This window comes from Sturnus vulgaris, chromosome 10 (genome assembly GCF_052056855.1).
Source record: "Sturnus vulgaris isolate bStuVul1 chromosome 10, bStuVul1.hap1, whole genome shotgun sequence".
Taxonomy (NCBI): Eukaryota; Metazoa; Chordata; class Aves; order Passeriformes; family Sturnidae; genus Sturnus; species Sturnus vulgaris.
In genome coordinates this window covers 22958052-22974940 of record NC_142252.1, presented here as the reverse complement: position 1 = coordinate 22974940, position 16889 = coordinate 22958052, and the positions used below count along the sequence as shown (strand labels likewise).

Sequence of the window (16889 nt, the reverse complement as noted above, 5' to 3'; positions counted from 1 at the left end):
AGGTTTCACTTCATATATCTCCCATTGCAGCAGAACAAAAGTTCTCTCTTAAAGCAGGGAGTTGCTTTATTAAGGTGATGTAATGGTGAAAATAATCATATCAAAAGATGAATGTCACAGAATTATTTCATAAAGAGAGAGACAGAAACCTCTAGAAACAAATAACAGCTGACAGACATGTTTTTATCTTGGAAAGAAGCAGCTGTTCAGGAGAATTTGTCCATAATTTGAGCTCCAAGGATGTTGCTGAAGCAGCCTGGGCCACCTGAACTGAACCCTGCACACAGCAAAGCACGTTGTTGTTTATCAGGATGTTATTTATTCTGATTATCAGTAGAGCTGAAAGCTCATCTATAAAGGATTATCCACTGGCTTTCCACTGAGCACCAACACAAAAATCAGGGAGCATCCATCAGTACCATGGAGCTTTTAGCAACAACCTGCAGTGCCTGGAAAGGGAAAACTCAGGGGATACATGGACGTGCTCACTGCCCCAGAGGTTTGGGTCACAGAAATGCAAAAGGATGAGGGGAAATCACCCCAGACTCACTGCAGAGGGGCCAGTGTCCCTGCTGAAAATGGGCCAGGTTTTCCAGTTGACATCGTGCCTGTACTGCTTGTGCACGTGCTCCCCCACGCCGTAGATGTTGCTGCTGGGCAGTTTGATGGAGAGCTGCAGGAACTGGTCAGCATACTGCAGGGGCCCTATGGTGGTGTCAAACCTGGGGGAAAAAGTGCCCAAAAAAGAAGAGAAAAAAGGAAGAATTTTACCAAGAGTTGTCACAAGAACTGTTTCTGCTCCTTTCAGCTGGAGCTGGATGGCAGAGTCAGGTTTGCACCCAGATCTTTCAGGTTTTCTTCCAATTTGTTGTTGGGATCAGAATTTTCTTTTGGGGCCTCAAGTGGAATAAATGATGGTGGACTTTATCAGAATAACCAGGATTTTGGCAATGAACTTTAACACATTGTCCTTTTATGAAGAGGTCTCTGTTTTGTTGGACTGTGTTGGGGAGAAGAGTTGGGGAAAATGATGATGTTGTGCAAATAAATTTATCAGGGGCTTCCCTTATCCCATAGGAGCAGCAGCTTCCTTTGAGATCTCAGACTCAGAGTCCAACATCACTGTCACTTTTTCTTTAGGGACCCAAATGCAGACACTTTTAAATTAAACAAAGGCCTAAGGAAATTTAGACAATATTCCAGAGCATGGTTTCAAGGTGGCCCCACAGGTGTCTCATCCCTGTACCTGTTTCATCAGTCAGGCACTGCTGACTGCCAAGCCCATCTCCTGTGCCCTCTCTAATTGCAAATCAATCATTACACAGCATTCCAAGCAAGACAACAATACTAATAAGAGCAAAAAACAACCCTTAATTAATGAAACTCAAGCCCAGCCCTGTGACAGGTAATCATTCCTGGCTGGTTTAATGAGCATCTTCATCCTGGCACTGCCCCTCTCTGAGGGCTCTTGGACACCTGTGGGTTGGTGGGTTTGGTTTGAATTATTTATTTTTAAAAATATTTATTTAATATAAAGTATTAATTTGTAAAAGTAAAGTATTAATTTGTAAATTTATATTGAAATTTAATATTTAAAATAAATATTTAAAATTAAAATAAATGTGGCGAGAGAATTCAATGCTCAAGTTCGTGAAATATTTTACACACAGCCTTACATGCCCTCGGATATCACAGGTCTAAAGGGCAGCCTGATTTTGGCGGTTCAACACCAGTGTAGTAAAGAAAATAAAAGGTGCAATCACACATGGTTTGGAGCACTGGCAAAGAATCCCTCAGATAATAAAAAATTCCTCATAAAGAGATTTCTCCAGCGCTGGGGGAACGTGATCAGAGAGCCACACCTGAAAGCTTTCAGACAGAGCTCCCCATCTCAGACTTTGCTCCCAAAGCCACCCAAGCATGAGAGACATCCCCCAGCCGAGAAAAGGCAAGAAGTAGAGTCCACATCCAAGAGGACACACCTGACAGGCGGCACCTGGAGTGGCTTTAGGGACACCTGTGTCACTGGGGAACCCCAGCACGACTTACAGCACTCTGCCATTGCTCTGTCTGGTCACCACCAGGCCGAAGGGGCTCTGCTTCAGCTCCACCTTGTAGCCGAGGCCGGAGGCTGCCGAGCCCTGGAACGGCTTCACATGCTCGTGCTGGACCTCGAACCTTGGTGCTGCAGGATCAGTGATCTGCACACATTCACACAAGTGTTGGCCCTTGGCAGATTCATCCCTGATGCACACATTTGCCACCATTATCCATAGTCCTGACTCAGTTCTATCCCGGTCTTCTGCTTTTATTGTTATTCACTTCCAAGTTTAATTGCTCATTTTCGGCTATTCTCTTCAGAATATTTGGCTCTGTGTTTCTCTGGCTCAGCAGGAACCCACCACAGGGCAAAGTCTCCCAATCCCACAAACCACTGGCACCCCACATCCATGGCACAGACTCTTGAGCTCTCCATAGAAAACACAAACCATTGGAAAAGCTAATACTGTCTGTCAAAATGATTGAGCGATGTAACCGGGCCATAAACAAAAAGTAAATAAATACACTTATCCCCCAAATCTTCCTGTGATGAGGACAAATGGTAGATAGTAGAAAAGCTGAGCTTTTCAAAGGTCTCAGTGATTTTTCATGCAGAATTCCCACCGTGCCTGTTAACCTGAGGCATTGCAACAGCAGGGAGAACATTGAAAGAATTTCAGTGGGAATCGTGAGAGTGCTCCAGAGGCATCAATCCTACACTCCCTGCACAGGCTGTCGGGTTTTGCCTTTTTCTGGCCCAGAGATGGGGCAGCTGAGAGGTGTTTTAAAAAACTTTTATTCTGTTTTCAGTCTCATAGGAAGGGTGAGACAATACAGATGCAATCAGAAGCTGATTATTTCCTAATTACAATACACTAAAAGCATTTCTTGGCCTATCAGCTTTTGTCACATCATGCTGTAAAATGCCTTAAAGCAAATCATCTAAAATCACTCCTCATGGGTTCTATAACTATGCACCTTTCATAGTCCTATTTCTCCAAAGTATCCAGTCTTATTTGCAAGGCCATCCTTTGAAACTTTTTTCCCAGCTCCATTTCTCTTTCAACAACCTCTGTCCTGTTCCATGGCATTTCTAAATCAGCATTTCTTATCTCCAGGTTTGCATACAGATGTGTGAGCCTTCTGTCAGCCCTGAGAACTCTCTACAAACCCATTTCCCACACAGGCAGCCCCACCTCTCACAGAGAAATCAGACCTCGGGGCAGAAGGGGACAAAGGCTGACCTTGAATCGGAATCGGTTCTGTGTCTGATACTCCCCGGTGAGCAGCACGGTCTGGATGTCATTCCCAAAGAGGGAAGGGGATGGCAGCCTCTTCAACGTGGCCTCAAACCCTTGGGAGACAAGCAGGAGGTGTTGGGTGCAATGAATGGGACATTCCCACCATCAGGTGGGAATGGGGGACCCAGGGATATGGGACAGGGAAAAGGGACAGGGATAAGGATAAGAGACATGGAACAGGAATATGGGACAAGGGACAGGTCCATAACTCTGTCCTTTAGCCCTCTCCCCCAAAAATCCCATATATCCCAAAAAACCACCCCCCCTCCAAATACACTAAAATTCCCATTTTTCCCAATCCCGTTCCCCCAAAAAATCCCCCCAAAATCCTAAAGAATCCCCCGCCTTAAATCCTGATAAAATGGACACCACTGAAGAGAGCCTGCCTCCCTCTTCACCTGCTCTTCACAAAGTTACATACATAGACTGCCCAGTAACATGGACCATAATAAACACAGTACACACTTGGTGTTAAGGTCTATTATATATAATAACTTTTATATTAGAGACATGAGATGATGTCCCAGCTATTCAGGAGCCTGCTAGGCCAGAGCTCACCTGCCTGGGTGGATCTCTGGGAGCCCTGCATTTGGTAGCCATGGTTGGGAGAGAAGAAGCACCAGGGCACGCTGGTGTCACTCTGGGGGCTCCAGCAGCAGCCACGGCGGGAGCAGGTGCTCTGAGGGGCAAAAAATCAGCTGGGCTGACACAAATAAATCCATTCCAAACCAGTTAAAGTGCACATTTCACCACAATCACCAGAAATCCTGGTAATTTCTGCGCTCAGGTCAAGTCCTCCCTTGAAAAAGTCTATTGAGTGAATTCAGTAGCACAGACAGCACTAAAGAGGATTTTTCTGGATTCAGAGTAATCTTGCTTACTGGATGTGCATTCTTTCTTAAGATCACAAGATCAAAAAAAAAAAAAAATAGAAAGATTATTGAAACTTTTGAGCTGTGACAGATACAGCAGAGTCTGACCAAAAGTCGCACACTGGAGAGGGTGTGAAATTTATTGTGGGATTAGCATCTAATAAATATCTATATATGCATAATTGAACATTGTGTATAACATTTTTAGTGTAATTTTCCAGTATTAGAAATATTCAGATTGCTTCTGCATAACCTCAAATTGAGATAATTAAAAAAACCCAAAACAACAAACAACTCTTGTTTCAAGCCACTGGCTCAGTGTAGTGGCACCAACCTTTACACACTCATTCACTAAAAAGCTGAAATTCCTTTGCTTTGCTGTTAGAAATTAACTTGCTGTGTGTGAAGTTTATGTTTAGAGATAAGATTGGAGCAATTAATCACTAAGTTTCCACCCATTTTCTCTCCTTAAACCCCCATTCATTGCTTAGGGCAAAGGACTGTGACAAAACAACTCTCACTGAGGGCAAAGAGTGATGTCCACCAGTGATCTCAGGTATCCAGTTCCAAAAGGGACAATTTCAAATCCTCACTTTCCACCTGTCCACTACCAGGAGCTCTTTCTGCCTTCATCTCGTTGTGCTGAAATGCTTTAGGTGTTTGTAATAAATATTTAAAATATTCTGCAGCTTGAAGTAGGTGGACATGACCCAAACCCTTCACTGCTGCTGTCCTTGTTTTGGGGTCAGGGAGCCCAAACTGGTCAGTGCAGGTCAAATTATTTTCAGAGGCTCTGGACAGATAAAAAATAAGAAAGCTCCAGCCCAGCAATCAGGCAGGTGCTGAAGGAAGCACTGAAGGAGCTCACAAAGCCACTGGCTGGGGAAGTGTTGGAGCATTTATTTGAGAGTGGTTTTACAGAGCACTGAAATCACTCAAAACCACCCAAAATCAACCCCAGGTTTAACACACAGAGAAATGGTTTTCTCTCTGTCGTGGATTCATCCCACCAGAAAATATTTGCTGTCATTTCCATCAGGTTCCAAGGCAATAATAAGGGTTGGAGGAGAGATGTAGGGATCCATTTCCCCTCTTTGATACACAAAGCCCTTTGTAAGGCTGTGAAAAGCCCAGGCTCACTTCCCACCTCCCCAGACCCCACCAGGAGAATTCCCCATTTCTCACTTAGGAACTATTGCAGAGTAAAGGAGAGGAAGCACCAAGCCCTCCAAGACTGCAGAGATCACAGCTTTAGTCCTTACTTAATTTCCTTCATGTACAGGAGAATATCCTAAATAAAAGAACAGATTTGCTACTTCCATCTTCTTGTCCTTTCCCACACCAGTGACCATCCCATAAAAAGCAGAATAAACTGAACTGATTTCCCTAAAACCTGGAAGTTCAGGTATCCACATTCCCAGCTCCCTAAGCATCTTTTTCTTTTCCCCAGCTATTTCTCCTGGATACTTCTCTACTATATTCAGCAGTCCCTTCACAGCAAAGTGATATTTTCCCAGCTGGACATTATCCTGGCAGATTTGTATTTTTGTGGCACATTGAGCTTTCTGCACAAGGAAGTAAACCCAGGAGCTGAGGATTGGTTACCCTGGCACAGGGGAAGGAGCAGAGTTCACCAGAGACACTGGGGAGCCTGTTGTAAAAGCAATCATCTGCTATAAATAAAGATGTGATGCCAGCCTGTGAGCTGTAAAAGCAGCACAATAGATACCAGCATCCAAAGCTTAATTAGGAATAAGCCTGGATCAGAGGAGGCTGTTTACCCTGGGTACAGCATGAGCTGAGCACCGAGGGCTCAAAGAAGAGCGTGGCCACGTGCTGAAATGGAATGTGCTGCTCTGGGCATCCACACAGGCCTCTACCAGCAGGGTGTTTGGGGAAGAAAAGCACAGAAGCCAAGCCCAAGCCAACAATTCCCCCTTCCCCGAGCTTTCAGAGGTGTCAGCCTGGCCTACACGAGCTCTGCTCAGTGGAATTCTTGTTTTATTGCTGTGTTCTGCTTGTCTGATCAGACCTCCTGGCAGTTTTCTACAGCAGTGAATAGTTCCTAAATATCTTCCTTCTTCCATCATCTCTATCCTCACCAACCATATGATCAGATAAAAACACCCAACTATTTATTTTCTTTCTTCATGTCTTCCTGCCTTCCTCTTCTTCTTTCCTTCTTTCTCTTTCATTCATTTTCTTTCTTTTATTTTCTGCAATTTTACTCATTTTCTGGCTCCATCCTGGACATCTTCAGTGATTAATCAAGCCAGATACTTCTAGACCAGCTTAGCCAAATCATTTTTCCCAGCTGCTGCTTATTCTGAAAACCATTAACACAAACCACTGCAGGAGAGTGATGCAGGTACCTGCAGTTTTACAGGTTGCTGCATTAGTGCAGCCTGACACACCCAAACCACTTCCAGGGAAAAACATGCACAGGAGTGAAGGGAATCACTGGGGTGGGATTCTGGCTTTCCTCATGGAGTAAAGGTGAGATTTACCTCTAACCCTGTCAAATTTGCTGCCTGGTCTTCACTAATATTCAGGAATCATTTCTTTTACCTCTAATTCCAGATCAGGCACCCTCAGCGTTGCAATCTGCATCTACTTTTCTGCTGGGAGCTATGATTTGATTGTTTTTAATTCTCTCCTACCAGCAGCCTTGCAGCTGCAAGCAGAGCACCACTGCTTCCCTCCCTTCACGTGGGGTGATGGTTCAAAGGCAGTAATTACAGATTTAAATGATCTGCGTGGCTTCTCCTGCAGAGCTGAGCCTGTTCCTGGGGCAGGGAAGGAATCTGAGGAGTGGAGGAACAGGCTGTGATTTGAACCTTTCCTAACCCATCCCCTGCAGGACTTTATTGAACTACAAATCATAACAAATCCCATGGCCTGAGAGGCTTTAACAGCAGCCAGCTCTGGAATTAGGTGGGAATTTCCTCTGAGGTTCAGACAGCTGGTTCACAATTTTTATACCTCTGTGTATGACAGAAGTAACCCACATCACACTGTTTGTTTTTTTTTTTTTTTCTCCTAAGCTGCCCCTCTCAAGATCAAAGAAAGATACCAGGCATCCACCAGCTTCCACCAGAAAATCCATAATAAAGATGAAAACTAATATTTATCATAAAAATAGTCTTTCGAGAGTAACTATCACAGAAAGGTTCTCAATGTGAAAGCACTGAAAAATAAAGGGCATCATACAATCATGGAAGGGTTTGGGTTGGAAGGGACCTCAAAGCTCCTCTCATTCCAATTCCTTCCATGGGCAGGGAACCTTCCCAGGCTGCTCCAAGCCTCATCCAGCCTGACATGATGCTTTTCACTGGGAATTTTAACTCAGATTCTTAAGCCAAAAGGTTTTTCCCATACTCTGCTATCTCAGACACCCCAGCCAGGAGAGGAAGGCACTGAGATCCAAACTGTGTCTGAAAGGAAACTCTGACCACATCTTGTACATTTTAAAATTGCACATCTCAGTAAAGCCCATCACTTCTGAATTATTATAAACACCAGTTTCTGACCATCACACCAAATGAAACTATTCAGAAAAAGTTGTTAAAAAACCAAGAGTGACTCTTTTAACTGCTTGATGTCTGACCAAAATTTCTTCCACCTCTGCAATGGTTGTGCAGGAGTTGAACTCCCCTGCAAACACTGGGGCAATCACAGATTTAAAACAGGTTAAGGAAATTCCCTACCTAGTAGAGACAAATTACTCTATTATAAATAAGCAGGAGGTTTTATGGGATGAAATCTATTTTCTAATATTTTCCAGAATGTTACCAGACCTTTGTTGCCAATTGATCTGGGATGCAGTCAATTCTCTCTGCTACTGGAATCTTCTGACATTGTGGGTAAAAGTCTGTCAGGGAAATAAAGGAACGGGTTAGCACCAGGAATAACTTGATTCCCTCTGAACTCAGCACCTGCTTCCCCAACAATAACAGACATTCAAAGCAACCATTGCTTCTGTGATTTATTTTTACCTTTGGAAAATGGCACACAATTATTTCAGATATCAGAAACAATCAAACATTTACAGCTAAGTTTTCATAATTTCATTTCATTAGTCCACTTTTCAGTGACTCCTGTGGGTCAATGTGCTGTGCTTCAATGAAAATTTGTGCAAAATTAAAATTGGAAGAACTTTTATCTTCTTAAACTGGGCTGTCATGGTGCTCAACCCCTCGAGCCAGAGTTTTCCACAGGAGCTGGAATTGGAGCATCAGGGAAAAGCACCTTAAAGCTATATTAAAATGCTCCTTTAGATTTCAGGTTTGTGGGACTGAATTGAAGGTGGGCAGCTTTAGGTTATTAAAGGGAACACTGGAGGTTCATTTCTGTATTTGAGAATATTGTTTATGTCTGGAACAAGGACTGTGCAGTGCAGGGATGTGCCCTGGGCTGGGATGGACACACAGCCCCAGATTTGCCTCTTTGCATCAGCTGCACTTGTGCTTTTTGCTCAGGGAAACTCCAGCTCTTGACAGATATAGGAAAAAAAATATGCAGATATGAGTCTGGATGGGCAGTTTTGCTAAAACAACGAAGTGTTTGTGTTGTACAAGCAAGAATTTTTATTTTTCTGCCCTCTTCACCTCCAATCTTTTTGCTTCAGTCCCTTTGTGTGAATGGAATTACTCAGACAAAATGGAGCTGGAAGTAAATCAGATGCTCTGCATCACACCCCTGGAACACAAGGGTTTCCTGATTTATCAGTGCATTAGCAAGAAACACTGTGGGATTTTAACATTATAATAATGCTCCATACAATTTGGCCACTCCCACATAGGGATGAGGGAGATTTTTTTTTTCCAATGTTATCATTTTATATAGTCAGAAAATTGAAATTATCTGAGCTCCGTGTTCCTAGAGAAAGTCCAATCAGCGGAAGGAGAGATAAAAGATTTTCCACCACGATAAACCCCAACTCATGCCATTTATTGCCTTCACAACGGGCAACTTTGATTGTGCCATCCACAGGAAGGACTGGCCATGATTCACCTTTGGGCAATGATAAGAGCAGGAGCCCCGGGTCAGAGCTGAGCAGGTCTTGGCTCCTGCAGCAGCCATGGGAAGCACTCACCTGGAGATTTGACTCCGGGCTGTCCCGTGGCCAGCAGCCCAATGAGGACACAGGCCACCACAGTCACCAGGGTGACCAGGGCAATCAGGCTGAGCTCCAGCCCACTGAACTTCCTGCCCATCTAGGAACCCAGAGAAACTCCATCAGGCAGAGTCAAACACAGGGAGCCGCTATAAATTACATTTCCAGTTTATTAAATTAGCAACATTTGGAAATCATTCCAGTTTTAAGCCACATCACCTAATCCTGAGGCTTAAATAAAATGCTCCTTAAAAACTACAAGCAATAAGTCCCCAGTTCAGGATAATTCACCCAATGTAGATTATGAAATTATATAATAGTAGAATACATTATACCTATATAATAGTAGTATATATTATACATATATAATAGTAATATATATTATACATATATAATAGTAGTATATATTATACCTATATAATAGTAGAATATATGCTACTATTATATTACTATACATACTATTATTATAATAGTATAATATATACTACTATTAAATATGTATAATATATTCTAATATTTGCTATTTACTACTGTCATACTATTTACTACTTATTAAAGACTTAGCAAGTACTTATTAGTACTTACTACTACTTTATTATACTGCTATTATAATATTTACTATGTACTACTATTATAATAATTAATGAGAAATTTATTTTTCTCCCTGAAAATCACTTAACACAGAAAAACTTATCCTGAGATTAACCATGGAGTTTCCCACAGGTTACTAAAATTCCTGAAACAGAAAACAAATAAAATCTTCTTCCTCTTTTTTTCCCTTTCTAAACTCGTTTTTCTCCTTTAGAGCAAACATAAGTCTATTTATTTAAAAAGGAGGAACCTGATTTGTTAAAAATATACACCTGAGAAAAGCTGGAATAAACTCTGAGGGTGTCCAGGACACATGGGAAAGGCAAGACAGAGATAAATTGCTTATTTATACAGTGGGAGAACGGATTGTGTACAAGCTCATAGCACAGTGGTTGCTGCTGGAATCACAACTGAAACGTAGGAAATAACTCAATGGAGTCAATGCCTTAAAAACCCGTGAAAAACACGAGGTTCCCCCAGATTCCTTTTGAATTTTTTTGGTAAGAAAGGCACACTGTGCTGGCTCAGAGAACAGCCCTGAACCATCAACACTGAACTGTGCACCAGCAATCAAACTGATTAAAACTCATTAAAACTAATCTCAGCAGCCAGATCAATACACACTGGCAGCTACCACTGCATTTAGCTTGTGGTTAAGGGCATTTAACCTCATAAAAAAGGGTTAAATACAGAGAAATTGTTTCTTTTTAGTTAAGGAAGCGTGGGAGTATCTGTGCATTGCATTGGCACATCAGAACACTTTTACATGTTTTAGTGATGATCCACAGGAGTGAAAAATACTTTAGAATGATCTATTCTGTGTGGGAAATAACAGTTTAAATCATTGTATGCTCCTGCTGCCATTTTTAACCCATCACAACCTGACATCCCCTTTTGCTGTCTTGCCCCAAATGATATCATCCTAAAGCTTAACAAAGCTAATGTTCATTTTTCTGAAAAGTGGAATTTTATTCAAGTTCTTGTCATTAAAGCCTCCTAGCTCATTGAATTTCAGTTCTTTCTTCTCTTGGTCTCCCTCCAAACCCTAAAATATTGGAAATAAATCCTTATAATGTATAAATCTAAATTTTGTTGTGTGATGAGCATTCACCAGAGAGGCAAAGCACTCCAGAACCTCAGAATCAAGAAAATGAAAACCTTACCTTAAAGTTTCTGTGGTTCCTTCATCTGCTGCTCCTGACCCGAAGTTCAACATCAAACCTGGGGCTTTATGAGCTGCTCTTATCAGTTCTCAGCTGTGTTTGCAAAGCCCTGGGCCAATGGCAGGCACAGCCAGAATTACAGGCAGATTACAGACACTCTTTGGACTAAACACTGGGATTATTGCAGTCCAGGGATTGCTGGTTAATTGATAATACTTTGCTTCAATATGAAGCATCAGGTTCTGCAAACAAAAGAAAAGCAGCTATGAAATGCCAATCAGCTCATCCACTTGCATGACTGGGGTTTTTTAATCTCTTATGTCTCCATATCTTTGTTACTTTAACCTTCATTGAGCTCTCATGTTCCTCGTGTATTATTTCTGTATTATTAATCAGCACAAGAAGTTGTTAAACACTCCCAAATGAGGGAAAGAGCTGTTGAACACATTGCAGGGGAGAATCAAATTTATGACAGTTAAAATTTTTATTGGAATTAACTATAAAATATTAATCTTAAATCAATATAAACAGATTTCAGGGGATATTGCTAATAAATGTCAAAAGCAGATGAAAAAGATGAAAGATTAACACAGAAATGTTAAAATATTATAGCAAAGAGGCTTCAATCATAACCTTTATAAGAATCCTTCACATCTAGCTGGTTTTTATCTTTTTCTCACAAATGATAGATGGGATTCTAACATTAAATCTGTATTTTCCAAAGGAAATCTTTCAATTCATATTATTAAAGCATTTACAAGTGTTTTTCAATAATAAATAAATGGCTGAGAAGAGCCACTTGTATTTTTTGTAATGCTCAGGAATTTACTCCAATTCCTCCATCCCTCAGCTCTGCTGTAGAGACACAGGAATGAGAAATTTTCAATATTCCCTGATGAATCACAGAGGGGATGGGCCCCTTTTCCTCAGTCAGCACTTTAAGGAAAGAAAATCAACCACAGACACAGAGCACGGGGTTTTCCTTCCTTCCTTCCTTCCTTCCTTCCTTCCTTCCTTCCTTCCTTCCTTCCTTCCTTCCTTCCTTCCTGTCCATCCCTCCATCCCTGTCCATCCCTATCCATCCATCCATCCATCCATCATCCATCCATCCATCCATCCATCCATCCCTCCATCCATCCCTCCATCCCTCCATCCATCCCTCCATCCCTCCATCCATCCATCCATCCATCCATCCATCCATCCATCCATCCATCCATCCCTCCATCCATCCCTCCATCCATCCATCCCTCCATCCATCCCTCCATCCATCCATCCCTCCATCCATCCACCCATCCATCTCCCCTCAGATCAATGCACCACCCCCAAGGGCTCAGGTGAACAACAGGCAGGTTTGTTTCCAAACAAACCTCACCCCTCCTTTCCATGGGAACAACACCCATGTCCAAAAAAAACTCTGGAAAAATTGCTAAAAATTGCTAAATCTGCTGCTTTATGAGTGTCTGTTAAAAGACCAAGATGGTTTCGTGTGGATTATGAGGATGATAATGGTTGGGGAAGCCTGAAGGGTTTGTTTGATGGATATTTGTTTTCCAAAGTTTATTTATTTCATTTGACTGTTCCAGGAAAGCCCTGGGCCCAGCACAGCATATTCCATGGGTTCTATTTAACAATCTCCTTGCCATCAATAAAACCATTTGCTTAAGTGCTTCCCTGAACTGGCAGTGCCACAGAGCTCTGTTATCCATCACCCAGGGAACGCTTTCCCTGCTGCTCCAGAGCACAAAACAGGCAGCACAAAGCTCTCCAGGGAGGGTTTTCCAGCAGGATTCCCAGCTGAGTGTGCTTTCATCGCTCCACAAAGGAGATCAGACATCCCAGGGCAAGGTGTGAGATCAAACTCCAAGGAGGAGGAATGGGGAAGGCTCCTCATCGGGGACACTGAGAGGCCATAAAAACAACAAGAATTCCATTAAGGGAAGAGCTGGAGCAGCCTGGTCTCTGCTGGCTCCTGCTTTGGTTTCCAGGAATTCAGAGCTGATTCCTTTCTGACAAAAAGCTGGGAAGAAGAATTTTTAGAACCCCAGGGGTATGGGCTAGGGTGGAGAGAATGGCACAGGAAAGCAATCTAGGAAATGAGGTACTGTTAAAAATGCAGTAATTGAAAAAGAGACATTTATCTCTTTGCTTTGAACCGGTCCATTTTTAATTAAATCACACACAACTTGCAAAGCTCGTTAGCTGGGCAGAGCTCCCTGGCTTTCCTTCAGTCACCTAAAAATTGGGGTTTTAGCTACAGGACCATGCTAGGAATCAGAAATGGTTTATGCCAGTTTAATAAGATTTGTTTTTTTACTGTTTTGGTGTCAAACATTTAATATAAGTTAGAGTTCATACCTTAATTTCTGCAATTTCTGTTGGCACATCCTCAGAATTGTTGTTATGGAAGGATGTCTGGCACAGATCCAGGGGGAACACACTCCTGTAATCCCCACAATTCCTCCTTTGCACGGCTGGACCCACCCTGCAATCCCAGCTCTCCAAACTGGGAGCTCTCCAGGGAACCTCTGGCCACATCCAAGCAAGGACAAAGGAAAAAGGGAAAAAAAAGGAAAAAGGAAAAAGGAAAAAGGCTGAGCTGTTTTCAGAGTCTCCTCCAGACATTCAACTGAGCCAGGCAAGGAGCTGTGAAACCTCACCAATGCATTGAAAACAGATTTTCCCCCAAAGAGACTCTGGAGAGAACGAATTTGGATTCATCCCATGTTGTGTCATTTTCCCAAAGCACATCACAATTCAAGATCAGATGCTGTGAGCTCCATCTCAGACAAAAGCAGTTTTCATTTTATAGTAATTGACAACCAAAATATTTTGATTTTGTTTACCAAACAGACGGAGAAATAATATCAACTGAGTCATTTTGTAGCAGTGGAAAAGCAGAACATATTTGAAGTTCATTTTCAAAGTATGTGCAGTTCTCAAAGAAATGCAAATAGACATTGTATAGAAACAATTTTTCTAGATAAATATGTTTCTTTACATCTTAACAATGGATCTTTATCCTCATTCCAATACCACTTTTGATCCAACAAAGTATGGCAGAGGCGATGAACATTAAAACTGAATGCCAGTGTTATTTATGAATTTTTATTAGGTCAAATTAGAGACCAGTGATAATTAGAGATCGGTGATCATGATAATGATGACAAAGATAAGAATTCCAATGGATCTGTGGCGTACAGAAAGAGGAATAAATTTTGTAATTCTCAGTGCAAATGAGGAAATGACTCGCTGGGAGTCTCTAAAACACAAAAATAATTACTGAGAGTCTGTGCAGAACACATTGCTCAGGTGATGACTCAGTGGGTAAGACCTGAAATCAGAGGAGAAATGTTATAACAATACTCCTGAAAAACCCCAAAGCCTCTCATTCTTATTTTAATCGCTGCTGAACACAAAAAGCACGAAGCGAGAAGGCGTCTGATGTAGAAGGAACAAGTGTCAGGATGGTTTGAACCATAATCATGAATATAAATCACTTGATTATGTCTGAAAATTAATAACTGCTGCTGCTCAAGATAGCAAAGGGTAGCTCGTAGTAGAGCCAAGTCTTATGTATTGCCAATATTTATTATCTACCTTCTCAACTGACAAAGAAATTACAAGAATGCACGAAAAAAGAGAATATTTTTTCCTTTGGCTATTCATGCATAAATATATGGAAAAAATCAAAATGTGCCTGACATTATTACTCGATCAAAATCTATCATCTGCTTTTTGATTTTTTTTTTTAAGCTGTAATAAGAGAACATCAGGGATATTCCAAAATGGAAATATCCTACAACCAAGAGATTTGAACCTGGCATTTGTAGCTGACAGTGTTCACTCCAGGATAGTGTTCACTGCCTGTAAATGAAGGGGAAAAGGACAATTAATATTTGCTTCCAGCTAATTGCTGGCTCCTGATGATGCACCAAGTTGAAAGTGACTCTCAGCTGCATCCCCCAGCTCTGCTTTGGGCAAGATGGAGGGAAAGGAATTCTTCATTTGCAGTTGGATGAAAACACCAACCACAGAAAAGCTGAAAAATTCCAAACAAGCAGAAAGAAGTTTAATTCATCAGTAATTATCCTTCCTCCTCAGATATCTGAATTCACAATTTGTTGATTTTTCAGACCAAGCCCGCTGTGGTTGCTGGATTTGGGGTCCCTTTGCTGGGAACAACTGCCAGGTTTTACTCTCAAATCTTTCTTTGCTCAACTTCTTCACCTTTATATGAAATTTTTTCCATGTTCCTTCCTACCTGGAATGCACCAGCAGAAAAGAATTTTCACTCCTGCTGGCAGACCTAGAAACATCAGAGATGTTTTCTGCACGGGGACATATCAAGGTTAATATTCAAGTTAAATTTGAATCAAGTTTTGAATAAAAAAAATTGGGTATTGCTTCCTATGAAACCTAACTGGTGAAAAGTTGAAGAACTGGTTAAGAAAGGATGTATCAGGTTTTAAATTCCCTTTAAAACTGTCCTTCCTTCTCCTTTAATTCCTTAAAACCAGGGAAAATTCTTAAACCTCCCAAGGCACGTCATTAATTTTGTGCCGTCTAGAAAAGGATAAATTCAAATGTGATGTGCTTAAGTAAAGCAGATACTCTTCAATAATTCAAATATGGACAAATGGATTTAAGAGCCCAAATCACCCCTCAGCATTCAGGCTGGCCAAAGACTCCCTAACATAAAATAAACATTGACACAAACACCTCCTCATGCCAGTTTGGAGACACATATGCACACAGCACCAGGATGCCCAGGACTCTGCCAGCTCCAAAGATCCTTGAGTCATACATCAGGCAGGTCCAAAATAGCCTTGGATGGATTTTGTAATGCTAATTAAGAAAAAAACCCCAATAAACTAAGAACTCTTACTTTCTTGGCTTGTAAATTTGCATATTTTTGTGACCAGAAAGACCAAAAATTTTAGTTGTGTTTTTTTTTTTTTTTTTTAATGAACGTTAATATCTTGGTTAATAATTACAATAATAATAATAATAAACAGAAAGCATTTTAAGGTGAAATTGCAGATCTGCAATAATGATGACAACCTAAAAGGAATAAAAACCTCCAGTTGGTAAATAACACTCAAAATGCACCTTATGAAGTCCTAACTTCATTATTCACTATTCCTACCCTATTCCATTGGGATTTTTCATATTTTTACTGCACAACAGCTGAAATGACAGATTATGCCCCAGCTTTTGGAGAGAGGAAAAGATAATTTTGAAAGGAGCTGCTTAATGAAATCAGGGCTTTGACCCTTTGCAGTTTTTTTTGTCACAGCTTTTCTGCTGCTCCCATGACTTTGCCTGTCCTTGCTGCAGATGGTCCAACAGCCAATTCCTGTGTTCCTTGCTGCTCCTGAGCAGGAAACAAAGCAAAGCCACCGTTATTATCTCTTGATTCCTTGCCAGCTTTTTGCTTATTTAGACATGATACTTCTGGATATTATTCAGCTTTGCATTTCTTACCAGTAAAAAAAAAAAAAAAAAAAGTTAAAAAAAAAAAAATAGTGGCTATTGTAGGAAAACAAAAGGATTAAAGGCTTAGGAGCTTTGGGTGAATGTTTAATATTCAGATATTTGTAATAACAACTGAGAGATGCAAACAGCATCAGTGCCAAGAAAGTGATTTGCTTACACCTGTTTGTGTGTGGTAATTCAGAGAACACTGCTCTGGGTAAGGACACTCCTGAGGCAGAACCCAGCAGCTCATCCCAAAACCATCCAAAATGTGGGAAAACTCAAAGCTCACAGCTTTGACCTTCATTGCCACTGTCACTTCCATGGAATT

At 41.3% G+C, this 16889-nt stretch overlaps 1 protein-coding gene across 1 annotated transcript in view; it reads right to left on the bottom strand.

The window, feature by feature from the left end:
* The window catches only part of SI (sucrase-isomaltase), a 43032-nt gene extending 33603 nt beyond the window's left edge, over positions 1–9429 (bottom strand). Inside the window, exons 1-6 of the mRNA XM_014884555.2 lie at positions 9309–9429; positions 8011–8084; positions 3900–4020; positions 3285–3394; positions 2050–2201; positions 551–722 (exon numbers count right to left, since the gene is read on the bottom strand). Coding sequence (XP_014740041.2) covers positions 551–722; positions 2050–2201; positions 3285–3394; positions 3900–4020; positions 8011–8084; positions 9309–9429 — 750 coding nt within the window. The remainder of the gene's footprint in view (positions 1–550; positions 723–2049; positions 2202–3284; positions 3395–3899; positions 4021–8010; positions 8085–9308) is intronic.
* Between the last annotated feature and the right edge of the window lie 7460 nt (positions 9430–16889).